The following is a 13,554-nucleotide window of genomic DNA, read 5'->3' as shown; positions in this document are numbered from 1 at the left end:
TGGTTAAAGAGAACCAGTCACAATTAGGCTTTTGCAAAAATGCACGCAGAGTCTTAAATTATAACAGCTGTGATGGCCTACTTGTAAAAGATTTATGTTTTCTCCTTTTGTAGCTAAATTTAGGTTATCTGAGCATGACTTTTAAAACTGGGGACTGAGAGACCGCCTGAGGTTTTGCACTCCTTTTTATATTGCTTCCCTTTCTGTTAGCTGAGGCATACACTCGCCCAGCTTTTGCGTGTATGGATGGCATTAAATAACAGCTCCTCATAGTTAAAACCCAATTGAACTTTTAGTTTATAGCAGCTAAATACATTCCAGGGGGAATAAAAGGTAAGCAAAGTCTTACAGTTCATTTTCTTTTGTAGAAAAGCCTGTTCCCTGCCAGCATGCTGGAGAAAATGGCCCTGTGAAAATGAACTTGTGTGGAAGCAGCAGTCTCTCTGCAGAGATCTGATATGCCTCCCTCCTGAGTCAGACCTAGCACATGCTCCCTGCTGATTGGAGAGCTCAAACTCTGAATCTCTCTGAGGGTGTGTCAGAGCTCTGCAGATAGACCACTGCTTCCACACAGAGCAAGACAGGACAGGGTTTCCTACTAAAAAGGAATTGTAAGACTTTGCACACCTTTTGTTTTGATGGACCTGGAATGTATTCAGCTGGATTCAACTAAAAGTTTAGTTGGGCTTTAAAATCCATTTCTAGGACTTACCCTATTTTGTCCCGAAAATTTCTTCTAGGACATGTCCAAGCATTCATTTTTCTTTTTCCTTGTTTCTGTAATGGGAAACAGCTTTTATTACTCCCTGGGACATCATTACAAGGCTGGTAAAAATGTTTGGTCTGTGGGCAGGCTTTTGGAAGTCAATGCAGCAGCATTGTTTTGTCGGGAAATAAATCAATGTATGCATGTGGCGTGGGACACACAGAGTTGGGGGTTAGGTGAAGTTCTGACAACACTGATCGGGATTTCAGTGCAGAAAATGCACTATGTTGTCATTGCTGGCAAAACACCAGGTACATGTAGTTTTTTTAAAGGCATCAGATGTGGATAAATGTGCATGTATTGCAGAGATGTACTAAATATGTTTTTTGCCCTGACAAACTTTAAGAGGAACAACTATAGAGATGTACCAGCTTAAACATGCATTCATGCTGGGCCTCTCCATGTAAATGCACAACCTCCTCAATTTCCCACATCAGGTCTGTTTTGAGCCACTCTAACACTGTGCGACAACCTTTTGTCACTTCCGTGTTCTGGATTGTGCTAAATAGACCCAAAGCTATTATTAATTTTTTTGGTTTAATGGCCTACAGACTTCTAAGGGTACTCTAGTGGTGAGGAAATCCCGGCATTAGTTTGTGCCCATTCCACAATGCTATAATGGATGTATTATTCTTCTACAGGTGCACTTTTTAAATTTGTACTTATGGAGAATCCAGTAGTAGAGCCAACAACATCTCATACAACTACAAGTCCATGTGGCTTTGTAATGGCTATGGCACTTGGGCAGAGCTGGAAATGTTGGTGGACTTTACTCACCTTGGAAATCCTTAGAGATATTCGAATACAGCATGACATGATGCTTGGAAGCAACAATGCAAAGCTGACGTATCAGTTTTGGGTGTAGCTGACCTTTGCGCTGCCTGATTATTGCTAGTAAAGCGTGTACTGATGACAGCATCAGAGACCATTCTTACTGTGTTTAACTACTTAATGTCTGGAAGGTAACCAGTCACATTTGCAGTCACTGCCCTATATGCTCTGAGTGGTTTGTTATTGTTAGCTGTATATTTTGTTGTGTTCCTTATAAAGAACAATGTATTGCTTGTATCTGTTCCGAATGGAAGTGTGATAGCACTGTGAGAATACATGTGATAATTCCCAATGGCTGATTTCACTGTTTCCATGGAGTACAGCTAGCAGCAGAATGTGCTAAACTTTATAGCAGGTGGAATTGTTAATAAAGAAACGTTCTGCTTTTTTTTCCACAGACCTGAAACTAGGGAACAGTACCCAAATAAATTTATCCAGAGAGATGATACAGATCGCTTCTACATCCTCAACACCCTGTTCAATTTACCAGGTAAAGAACATGGCATAGTTTTAAAGTTCAACTTCACTAACAATCTAAACAAAAACAAATAGAGGTCCCAAATTCTTCCCTCACATCAGTGCTGCACATCCCCCTCCATTCCTGGCCACCACCTGTCTTCTGGATAGTGGGATCAAATGTGGGCTCATGATGCACATCATGAAGCCACCTTGGGCTCAAAGGAAAATGATGCATTGATGAGAATGGCATCCATGTCTTCACATGACATGACATCATGTTCCTCCATTCTCTGCATCATTGAGGATCGCACACTGCTGCTGCAAGAAGAAGACAACCCCAGGACATCACCTGACTAGATCAAAAACAACTCCAGAATATGAATATGCACACACACACCACTGTGCAAAGGTTTTAGGAAGGTGTGAATGAATGTTGTAAAATAAGAATGTTTTTAGAAATAAAAGTGTTAATAGTTTATTTTTTTATCAATTAACAAAATGGGAAGCAAATGAACAGAACATAAATTAAAATCAATATTTGGTGTGACCTCCCTTTGCCCAAAACAGCATCAATTCTTCTAGGTACACTTGCACACAGGTTTTGAAGGATCTTGGCAGGTATGTTGTTCCAAACATCTTGGAGAACTAACCCCAGATCTTCTCTGGATTTAGGCTGGCTCAAATCCTTCTTTCTCTATGTAATCCCAGACAGACTCGATGATGTTGAGATCAGGGCTCTATGCGGGCCAAACCATGACTTCCAGGACTCCTTGTTCTTTTTAACACTGAAGGAAGTTCTTAATGACATTGGCTGTATGTTTGGGGTCGTTGTCCTGCTGCAGAATACATTTGTGGCCAATCACACGCCTCCCTGATGGTAAGGCATGATGGATAAGTATCTGCTTCTATTTCTCAGCATTGAGGACACCATTGATCCTGACCAAATCTCTAACTCTATTGGCAGAATTGCAGCCCCAGACTTGCAAGGAACCTCCACCATGCTTTACTGTTGCCTGCAGACACATTATTGTACAGCTCTTCAGCGAACAAACTGCCTCCTGCTACAGCCAAATATTTCAAATGTTGACCATCAGTCCAGAGTACCTGCTGCCATTTTTCTGCTACTTCTGTTGTAATGCATAGTTGAGTCGCTTAGCTAACCCTGTTTACCGTTGGAGGTTGGGGCTTGGCCAATCGCACTGCAGACGAGATGCGTTGGTTTGCCAATAAAATGAATGGCACGTAATGCACTGTAATCACATGAGAGGTGCGTTGTGCGTTACCATGCAGTTAACACACTGAGTTGATGTGAATGGGCCTACAGACATAAGATAATGTTTGCGTGAACTGGTATTTAATAGTCAGAGTGGACAGCAATCACTTGTCAATATACACTACCCAGACATCCCCTGTCTGAACCTTCATGGGGGAAGAATTAAACTGCATTGCTCAGTTGGAATTTCTTAACTGATACCAGGACTGCTCAGTGCTTCCGCTCCTTACTCCGTAGGCATAAACATGCCTCCTTGGCTGATCCAAATGTGCATGTTTATGGAAAGAACTTTATTAGACTTTGCGTACTGATTTTCTTTTGTCTTCCTGATTTTTGCTCTAAAAAGTGTTATTTAAAAAAAAAAAAAGTTAATACTGGGTCTTTCCAAAATAGGCCACCATTAAAGATTTCTTCTGTGCTAATTTATGGGTACATGTGTTACATATTGAACTGAATCAGAGGCCCATTTATTTTCTAAAAATTAGAAAATAATTCCAGTGAAGTACAGTGTAAGTAACAATATAGCGTTTTAAGGGCTACTGAGTAGAATACGACTTAATTACACAGGCTTGTACTCGATTTTGATGGATTAGGCAAGATTCACTTTTATCTCTTACATCTTATTCCTCCACATGACGTAACAAAATCTTGTTCTTGCTGCTGCAATCTGTCAGTTTTCGGGTAAACAGGAGGTTATGTAATATGTATCATGTGACCCACTTACGGATTTCCAACTTTTCTTCTTGGCACAAAGAAGCAACACACAATACTGTTTGTATCAAATGTTATAAAGACTATTTATAAAACAAATTCTGATTATACCTTAGCACAAGAATACATTGGTTGAAACACCTACAGTATAAAATACAGACCTAAACGGTAGTTCAATGCAAAGTGATAATTCAGTTTTAGAACATAAAGATCATTTACGGACAGAAGTGTTGAAGGACATTTATAGCATAGAAGTCCCTGAGAGAGAAATGAAAAATGTAGTTGATTCAGCTGACCAGGATTTATATAGTGCCAACAGTTTTTGCACGGCGCTTTACAACATAAAGGGAGACAGTACAGTTGCTGTACAGACCATTATGAGAGGATTAGGGGGGCCCTGCTTGTGGAGCTTACAATCTAAAGTAACTGATTTTTTGGGTGGTGGTGTAAATTTCCTAAAGCTCTCTCTTCTCTCTCTCTCCTAACTCCTAACCAGTGAAGTCTTTCATGGCCGGTCAACCTGTGTCTGTCAAGTGATTCATGATAGTAATGTTTTTTTATTGTTATAGACAAACCGTTTATAAGTTGTTATGTGGTATTCCTCCATAGTTTACCGCAATGCTTTTGTCTATTTCAGAAACTTACTTGCTGGCCTGCCTGGTAGATTTCTTCACTAACTGCGACCGATACACAAGGTAAGGGCTTATTTTATCAATTCGTGTCCTCACATATTGTAGCAGTCTTGTATACCATTGCGATTAGTTGTCAGTAGAGATGATATGCCTTTCAAGACAATAGGCTCACTTCACAGAACTTTAACACAAGGATAAAGCTGACCATACACCACTAAAATTTTGTTCGAACGAAATATGTTTGCAGGATGTTTGTTCGATTTTCTAATAGTTAATGGGGTCAAATTGACAATTGTTTTTTGAACGAACAAAATTTCAACAGTGAATGTGGATTAAGTTCCGGAAACTCCATTCACTTCCAAAATTGAGTGTTGAAAGCAAACAAAATTTTGCACAACTTTCTACAAGTCTGATGGCATTATCAAATGTTCTGGAGAGATTTGTTTGTATAGTCATATGAAAATCTAGCTTCTCATTGTCACAGATCGGCTAGAACTATGAGGTGAGTGAAAAACACTCACCTCATAGTTCTCCTTTAAGGATCTTTAGTTTAGCAGTGTGACTTTCATTTTCAAGTCTCATTGGACATTGTCAATCGGGTATATGGAGTAGATGTCTTCCCTGTTGTTTCTTCAGGTTCGCAGGTTATGTTTCTCTGTAAAATGTGCAGTGCAGGCTGAGTGTAACCAGCATAGTGTTTGTAATGGTTTGGGTCAATGATGACAGCTCTAAAAGCATTGGAAAATTGCAGTACAGTTTTTCCTCTTTTGCAGCCAAATTGGGATAACATCTACTTTATATTTGTTCCCATTCACCTTGCATGATTTAAAAAAGTTCACATCACTTCAGAAGCTCCCGTTACACTGAGTCCTCAGTCACCCCCTTGCTTCAGTGTCCTACTGTGACATAAGGAGCCGCAGAGGCGGGAGGCCGAGCAGGCCTGGACAAAGGTGAACTTTCATCCTTTTGTTCCCACCTTCACTCGAATAGCATCATTTGTTCCCCATGGTACTGGCAGCTGGCCCACCAGCACCATGGAAAAGCATGAGACTGTGCAAACATTTCAAGGCACCCTGGTTGAGAAAGGCTGTCCTAACCAATAGAAGTTTGCCTGTAGAGGTATGCAGTGTGAATGGGAGCACATAACAAATATGTAGTGGGAGGATTCTCAAATGTGACTGCACAAGTGGAAATACACTGTATACTTGATATGTATCTTAGGTTTTTGTTTACAGATGCGCAGGTTTGTACAGTTTTCCTCTGTTATTATTCATGTGGCATGTATAGTGCATTATACATTTTGATTGTTATTCGTTCAAGTGTCCTATCAATGAGAAATTTAATTCAAAGACTATTTGTAAAGTTCTGGGGTTAAATCTGCTAGAGGTGAAGCTCATTGGTTTTTAGGGCTACAGCTCATCATACTCATTACAATATTTGTGCAATCTCCTTTAAATTTATCAAAAGTATGTAGTATGAGAAACTACCTAATCTATCCAGTCAATTTGTATCCAGTCAGGCAGGCGCTTGCACTATATAGTTTTTGGTAGATCTAAAACAGATTGTATAGTCAAATTGTAACATGTGATAAGGTTTAGCATGTGCAGCCCGAGAGGAAAAATATTGAGGAATGCTGGTATAGGCAGATATCATTTTTGGATGGATATGGTGGTGGGAGTGTGGAATTGGCAACTTCATTTTTACCCAGATTATATGTAGTCCAGGTATAAAGATACCAGCTATGGGGTCCAGGTTTGCAGATCATTACAGATCTGTAGGTTTGAATTCTCAGGGACCTGTTAGGATAAATGGGAACCTAACCTTCTACCTATGCTTATACAGGTGAAACTCAAATAATTAGAATATCGTGCAAAAGTAATGGAGGTAAGTGCTGCAAAAGGGGCCCAAACCAAGTACTCTCATATATTAGTTTCACCTTTTAAGTTGCATTAGTGAAATAAATGAACTTTGCACGATATTCTAATTATTCGATTTTCACCTGTATTTAGGGATGCACCGATATAGCGGCCGAAAATTGCACTTTTGGCTAAATGCCGAAAGTGCAATTTTTCTGCCGATACACCGACACTTCCCTGGTTTCTCTCCTCCACGCTGGGCGCTGCTCTGTGTCCCAGCGGGGAGGAGAGAAACTGTGACAGCCGGCCGAGTGCTGCGGGAGGAGCGATGGGTGTGCGGAGACAGTACGCGCTGTCACAGGAGGCTGAGCTCGCCTCCTGTGACAGCTGTCAGAAAGGAGAGCCAATGCAAACACTCAGTGATGGTAACTATAGCCTAAATTATGAATGAATGGGAAGTGATCTACATCACCTTGTTCATTCAGGATTGTGGTTATAGTAAACATACAATCTCCAAGTTATGCATGAACAGGAACACTCAGTATAGATTCCTGTTCATTGATAACAGGGGCTGCAGAAAAAGAGTCCCGACATTTTTTTTTATTCGGTTTTGAAATTTCCATTTCGGTGCACCTCTACTTATATTATAATTATTCTTTATTGATACTGCAGCTGTGAAAAGGGGTTTAAAGATGGAGATCTGTTCATGTCATTCCGGAGCATGTTCCAGGATGTCAGAGATGCTGTTGATTGGGTTCATTACAAGGTAATATTGGCTTGCTCACGTAAAAAAAGAAAACCCTGATTGTTCTTTCTTCTGTTAGTTCGGTTACACGATGGCGCCACCATATTTTTATCACAAGTCTTTAATGCGTATCCATTAAACTGAGCTGGTGGCGGCGCAGAATTGTAAAGCCTTTACTATTTACAGCACCATGACCTCAATCCCAGGAAAATTGCTTTAACTGGGGGGGGACACCCGATCGGCACCCCATACATGCGATCGGCCGGCTCTACAGCCGGCGGATCGCATGTATATTAACGGGCATCGCTGCCCGTTTTTAAATTCCGGCCATTTCCCGCTCGCGCGCGCAAGGGGGCGTGTCTGAGTGGACGTCTAGAGACGCCCGCTTAGATCTAGAGAGCTCCTGGCCGGCCGTTTTTTTACTACGGCCGGCCCGGAGGTAGTTAAAGCTAAAAAATCTCTGCAAATGTGCATAGATTCAGATGAAACTACGGGATCTAGTTGTGCGTCATTGTCTTAACATGACTTTGTGGTTTCTAGGTTAACCATGATAACTTTTCTGTTATCTTAAAAAAACATTTAAAGATGAACTCCAGCCATATCTTTAGTTTTGTACAATTGTACAGGTTCCTCTCCTGTACTGAAATTGCTTACTCTGATTTCACTTCTCACAATGTGCTTTAGAAGCTGCAGTAAGTCCAGTAGAGCCCACCTCATTTCCTGGCTGTATGACATCCCGCTTCACCTAGCACTTTCCTCCCCAGCCTGACTGTCCCTGGGGCGCCCCCTTCATTCATTGGACATCAGTTTTTTCGGCCTTGGAAGCTCAGTATCACATGTGAGTGTTACCTATGGCAGTCTGCATGCAAATAAAGAACTGCCTCAGAATGCCCACTACTCCAGACTGAACTCCACCAATCCAAGCATTTTGATATTTGCATAACTCCTCCCAAGTGCCAGCCCACTGCTTGTATCAGGGACTGAGGGTTTTTGAGAGGAGTACTGAGGCATATTTTTCCTTTTCCTTGATCTTTCTCCCTCTCCCATGAACATACTAATAAAAGTTTTACATAAAACCTTTCTATTTTCATTACATACCTTATTGTATTCTCAGGGATGTCATCATGGCTGGTGGAAGGGTCCAGCAGGGTGCTGTACACAGCTTCCTAAAAACATCTTTTGTAACACTCTTATTGGCATGTTGAGGGGGGTGGGGTGGAGAGATCAAAAAAATATGAGCAGATTTGTCAAAATTAGGTTGAAATGTATGATTCTTTGATTACCATGGACTTCTGAAGTAACTGTACTCCAGTATATCTCTGCTAAACCCTAAAAGCAATGGAGTTAATGTAAACAGTCCAAAAGTGAAGGGAGCGCTAAGCAATATGGCACATTGCTGTGCTTTGTATATGTACTGTTTTGTTTTTTATTAAATGAAGCTGCCATATGACCACCAATACTGCTGCTTTATCACTTGATCCCTAAGTTTATACTCTTCTATAATTCTGAAACTGCTTTTGTTATGGTGTGGTTATACATAATCTGTATTCATCTAGCATCCAGTTGAATGTAGAGCAGATTTAGCTGTGTTTTTACAGTCTATCTGTGACGCAGGGTTAACTTTTTTTTGTTTTTCTAACCTTTTGCATTGAATGTCTGGCTGGCAGAACACTTCATTTCTGTGTCTTTCATTTTCAGGGAACACTTAAGGAGAAGACCGCAGAGAATTTTCCAAAGTTTGTTGTGAAAGATGTAAGTATGTTTTTCTGGGCCCTGAAATCAAATAAATATAGTGATGCGCTCAAGAAACGGTAACAAATGTATTTTGTTTTTTTCCTTTCATTTATTATTATTGGGAAAGACTACATAGGTGGATTTTATTTGTGGCTTCTATCCTTTTTTTCTTTTTTACTCTTGCCATAGAACATATTGAGATTATCCACCCTTAAAGAGCCATGCAGCCACACATACACTTAAAAAAGGGTTAAATAATTACATTAAAACCTTGCATGGAAGCACATGAAGGCAGCAGTAACTTTCAAGTTATTGCCACAGATAGAGCAGGTCTTATGGGCTGCCATTTCGGAGTGTTCTCTGGGGTCACATTTTTTTGTTGCATCCCTCAAATGTTATATACATGCAAGAAGAAACTTTGAGGGTCTACTGGCACATCTCTAAAGATGTTTAAACCTCTCCTCTCCCCATTCTTGTTCAGAATCTGTTTCCTTTAACCCAACGCCTAGTTGAAGCTGCCTAGACTAAACATGCTCTAGTCAAGGGGATGTGTTCTCCCAAACATAGCAGTGATTTATTTAACTCCGAATTTCAAAGTTAGAGCCTCTTTTCATAAAGTTGGAGTGAAATATAAAAATAAACGGCAGAGAGGTACACTTTTTTTTTTGTTTTTTTTTGTTTTTTTTTAGCACTTTTTTGAATACCGCTACAGAAAACATACACGGGTGTCCAGTGTGCCTCTGATTGGGCTGTGACTGGGTGAGAGTGGCTTTGTACCATGTGATCACTGTGAACCAATCACACCCATCAAAATTGTAAACACTACTAGTTTTTAAAAAAACAACAGGATGGAAGGTGAAGATATGGGGGTGGTGTTAGGGTACCATTGACCAAATAATTGTGGGATCATTTTATTTAATTGTGGTGGTGGGTTTTAAGGTGCAACTGGGGGGGCGGGCTGACGGAAGTGCTACTGACCACCAGTGATTGTGGGATTTATTTAAAGGTAAATGAAAGCAATCTTAAATATGGTGGTTATTAAATACCACCTAAAGATAGGTCTATCAGTCTAAAAAAATAATCTAGAGCGTGACCGAGTTATTGGCATGGGCACATTCACTTAGCCATTACTGCTTGTGTTGAGCTATTAAAACTTAAAAACATCAGCTGGAAGGGAATATGGTGTCCGAAAAGGTGTTACCAAAAAACTAATTGGCTGCTCAGTAAAACCTAAACACAAAGAAGGTGTTAGCAGGAGCTGCTTTTTAATACCCACCAGTACTACCTGAGTGCACAGATTATGAAATACGTTAGAAGGAAAGGGGAATATGCATGATGGGACCCCTTCTTCTGTACCCTTTGTTTCACAATGTTGTTTGAAACTTTGCAGCTTTGATTCTGACCCCATAGCAAATTACAATACAAATCTAAACTTCCAACGACAGCAGGGATTCAACTTTTTCATTTGGCACTGGACAGATTTCCGTAAACTGAAATCTGATTGGTTGATGTGGGTTATATACTTTGCATTTTCCAGGTTGTTTTGGGTTGCTGCAGTTGGCAGATTCGTATTGATTTTTGTATTGCTTGACTGAAAATGACTGAATGTTTTTGTTGTGGAGATTTTTACATCTAGAACTTCCTTTTCAGTCAAAACTGCCTCTCCTGCTGAGTCGTATGAATGAAGTGGGGAAGGTTTTTCTCGTCACCAACAGCGACTATAAATATACTCACGTAAGTACCAATTAAATATTCACATCACTGTAGGTTGCCAGGGTGCTGGAGAGAGTGCATGCTCCTCTGAGATGAATGTGGCAACATCCTCCTATGTTCTGTAACCCCTTCCTATCTAGGAGTGGTAGACGTAGGCCCTGATTAGGTGTGTATTCAAACTACTTTAGGGGGTAGACTGGGGGGTGATAACGTCTGCGGTCATAATGTATCAGCTGAGAGCTGGCCATATCACCATCTAAACAATAAGTGCCATTTTGCATTGTTTACCTGATATGAGTATTTTGCTTAAATGCTGTTTTGTCTCAGAAGTCTCAAGGATGCATTATTTTACTTTGGCTGAGTGTAGTGGTATGTGTCCACTGCCAAGCTGGATACAGCCTATAAAGGTCCTATTCACACCACTGCGTCGCAGTAACATGGTGTGCTTTGGTGCCATCTATTGTGAATTCCACCCCAGCGCACCTCCAAAAGGCATCACACTGCTGCACAACAAATGGTGTTCTGTACATTGTGCTGCGATATATTGCACCCTGCCCGAGTTTCACTTGATGTGCATTTCAGCCCATTCACTTTGAATGGGCTGCTTAACGTACTGCAATCAAACGCTTGCAAACGCACGATGACACGTGCCTTAAAGCACAAAGCATTGTGGCGTGAAGGGATACTAAGAGCAATTTCAGGCTGTGGAGGGACTGACTATAACATCCTTATTTAAGATTAGTGATCAGGAACATTAATGTGTTGCAAAATTACTCTCCCGATAAGCAAAGATTGACCTTAGCAGAAACTTGTCATGAGGCAAGACATATATGCTGTCATTACAGAACTCCTAAAAATGCTACTTGTCTTGCTGTCAAGCTGACCCTCATGTTTCAGTGCTTTAAGTCAAGGTCCTGGAACAAGTATGTAGAGAGGGACTTCCAACTTTACTGATCTGCCTACTTCTAAGTCCAGGCAGTGAAAGTATAAAAGTTATAGAATCAGCATAACTGCCACCTAAAGCAGGAGTAAAAAAAATGCAGCATTGTTTTTGCCATATTGTGGCAGCACGTGCAGCAAAATATCTTTAAAACACTTCATCCTCATATTGTCTTTTCTGCTGGTCTGGGGAAAGGTTCATGTTGATGTGGCATCTAAAGCAGAGTGTTGTGTAAACAGCATTGGTGTATATAACAGGGCTGCAGGAGTGAGAGGTCACCAGCGCTTTTTTGCTTATATAAATTGTCTCCAAAAACATTAAAAAAAAGTTACGGAATAGGTTTAAACTTACCTGTGTCTCCGCCTCTCGCTCTCGTCCGAAGATTCCCGGGCGGCCGCAAAGGTTCATGGGGTGGGCGCATGCGCAGTTTAGATCTTCGGGCGGGAGACGAGGAGAGACACAAGGTAAGTCAATGCAGACAGCCCGGCAGCGTGCACCCGCACAGACACCGTGGGACACGGAAGACACAGCAGTCAGTGCTGGATCAGAGACCGGCACCAGTGCTGGAGGGACTCCTGGAAACTACTTGAAAGAAGAAGATGATCGGATCAAAAGGCATCATTTAAGGTAAGTCCCTACACTAGCATAGGGGGAGAAAAAATAATGTGATTTTAATGTCACTTTAAACTCAACATTCACTTTCCATACACGTCTGTGGATTTTAACTGGAGCTTTTTTCAGTCCACTTCAGCCTCCCTCTCGTCTCAACTACATAACATGGGGGGTTCTATAGTCACAGACTGAATTGAGAGGGTTGTTAACATTGTTTAGGATGTCACTGCAGCAATGGCAGAATGTTACAAGCTCACCAGACTCCTGGAATGATTTACAGCAGGGGTAGGCAACCTTGGCACTGCAGCTGTGGTGAACCTACAAGTCCCATGAGGCATTGTAGGACTATGACAGCCCCAGACATGACTCTTGGGCAGAGGCATGATGGCATTTGTAGTATCGCCACAGATGGATTGCCGAGGTTGCCTACTGATTTACAGTTTTTGATAAACAGATATGACGAAATGTTTGTAATGGTTTATTTACCAGACATAAAGGGAGGCACTGTTTGCCTTTACATAGACTTTAGAGTTGATTTATTGGTTTGCGTCATCAAACTTGGGCTTAAAATATCTATATCTAAAATATCTAAGTCTTTGACTGGTGAAAACAGCACATATCCACTTATGTGTACATTAAAATTCACTTTTCATTTATTTTGCAGAAAATCATGACTTATCTGTTTGACTTCTCTCATGGACCAAAGGTATAGTATTGCCATGAATTTAGAATCGGTTTAGAATGTAGAGCAGAATGTTTGGAGTTTAATTTATACCCTTTAAACTATATTTGCATTTTTGCAGTCAAATTTGAGAAAACCCCTCTCTATGTTTGTTATGTGTTCCCATTCACACAGCATACAAAATACTTTTTAGATTGTTTGATGCAGCAGGTAACATGGGCGATTGCAGATTTGTTCTGAGCGACTTCACAGTGATCTGTTCTTATAGAAAGACTTAGGTCTGAAATTTGAGGATTGCGTTTCTCTTATTAACTTCATTAACTTGCAATGCAAACTCCTCACCCATCACCGCCCCTCCTAACATTACAAAGAAAGAGAAACCAACAGAACACGAGAGCAAGACTTGTTAATTATACTAGTACTTCATGCCTCTGGTTGTCACCTTTTTAGGCAGAATAATTCCGTAACAAATCTAGTAAAGCAGCCGAAACAAAGATAACATTAATCACTACAACACGGAAGATACATTTTCAAGCACAAAACATTGAACATACTGTACTACTGGATCCTAGGCATAGAGGGGTGGTGAAGAGTCAGTAA

The 13,554-nt window shown here is 40.8% G+C and overlaps 1 protein-coding gene across 1 annotated transcript in view; it reads left to right on the top strand.

Annotated features, from left to right (window-relative positions):
- NT5C2 (5'-nucleotidase, cytosolic II) overlaps positions 1–13,554 on the top strand; it is a 91,570-nt gene that overhangs the window by 62,547 nt on the left and 15,469 nt on the right. The window contains exons 6-11 of the mRNA XM_018553427.1: positions 1,996–2,087; positions 4,678–4,735; positions 7,201–7,294; positions 8,972–9,025; positions 10,658–10,741; positions 12,937–12,978. Of these exons, the coding sequence (XP_018408929.1) occupies positions 1,996–2,087; positions 4,678–4,735; positions 7,201–7,294; positions 8,972–9,025; positions 10,658–10,741; positions 12,937–12,978 (424 nt within the window). The remainder of the gene's footprint in view (positions 1–1,995; positions 2,088–4,677; positions 4,736–7,200; positions 7,295–8,971; positions 9,026–10,657; positions 10,742–12,936; positions 12,979–13,554) is intronic.

The sequence above is a fragment of the Nanorana parkeri genome, unplaced genomic scaffold (assembly GCF_000935625.1).
Source record: "Nanorana parkeri isolate BGI_ZX_2015 unplaced genomic scaffold, ASM93562v1 scaffold119, whole genome shotgun sequence".
Classification (NCBI taxonomy): domain Eukaryota; kingdom Metazoa; phylum Chordata; class Amphibia; order Anura; family Dicroglossidae; genus Nanorana; species Nanorana parkeri.
Note: the sequence above shows the minus strand (reverse complement) of the source record. Positions and strands in the feature narration are given on the sequence as shown.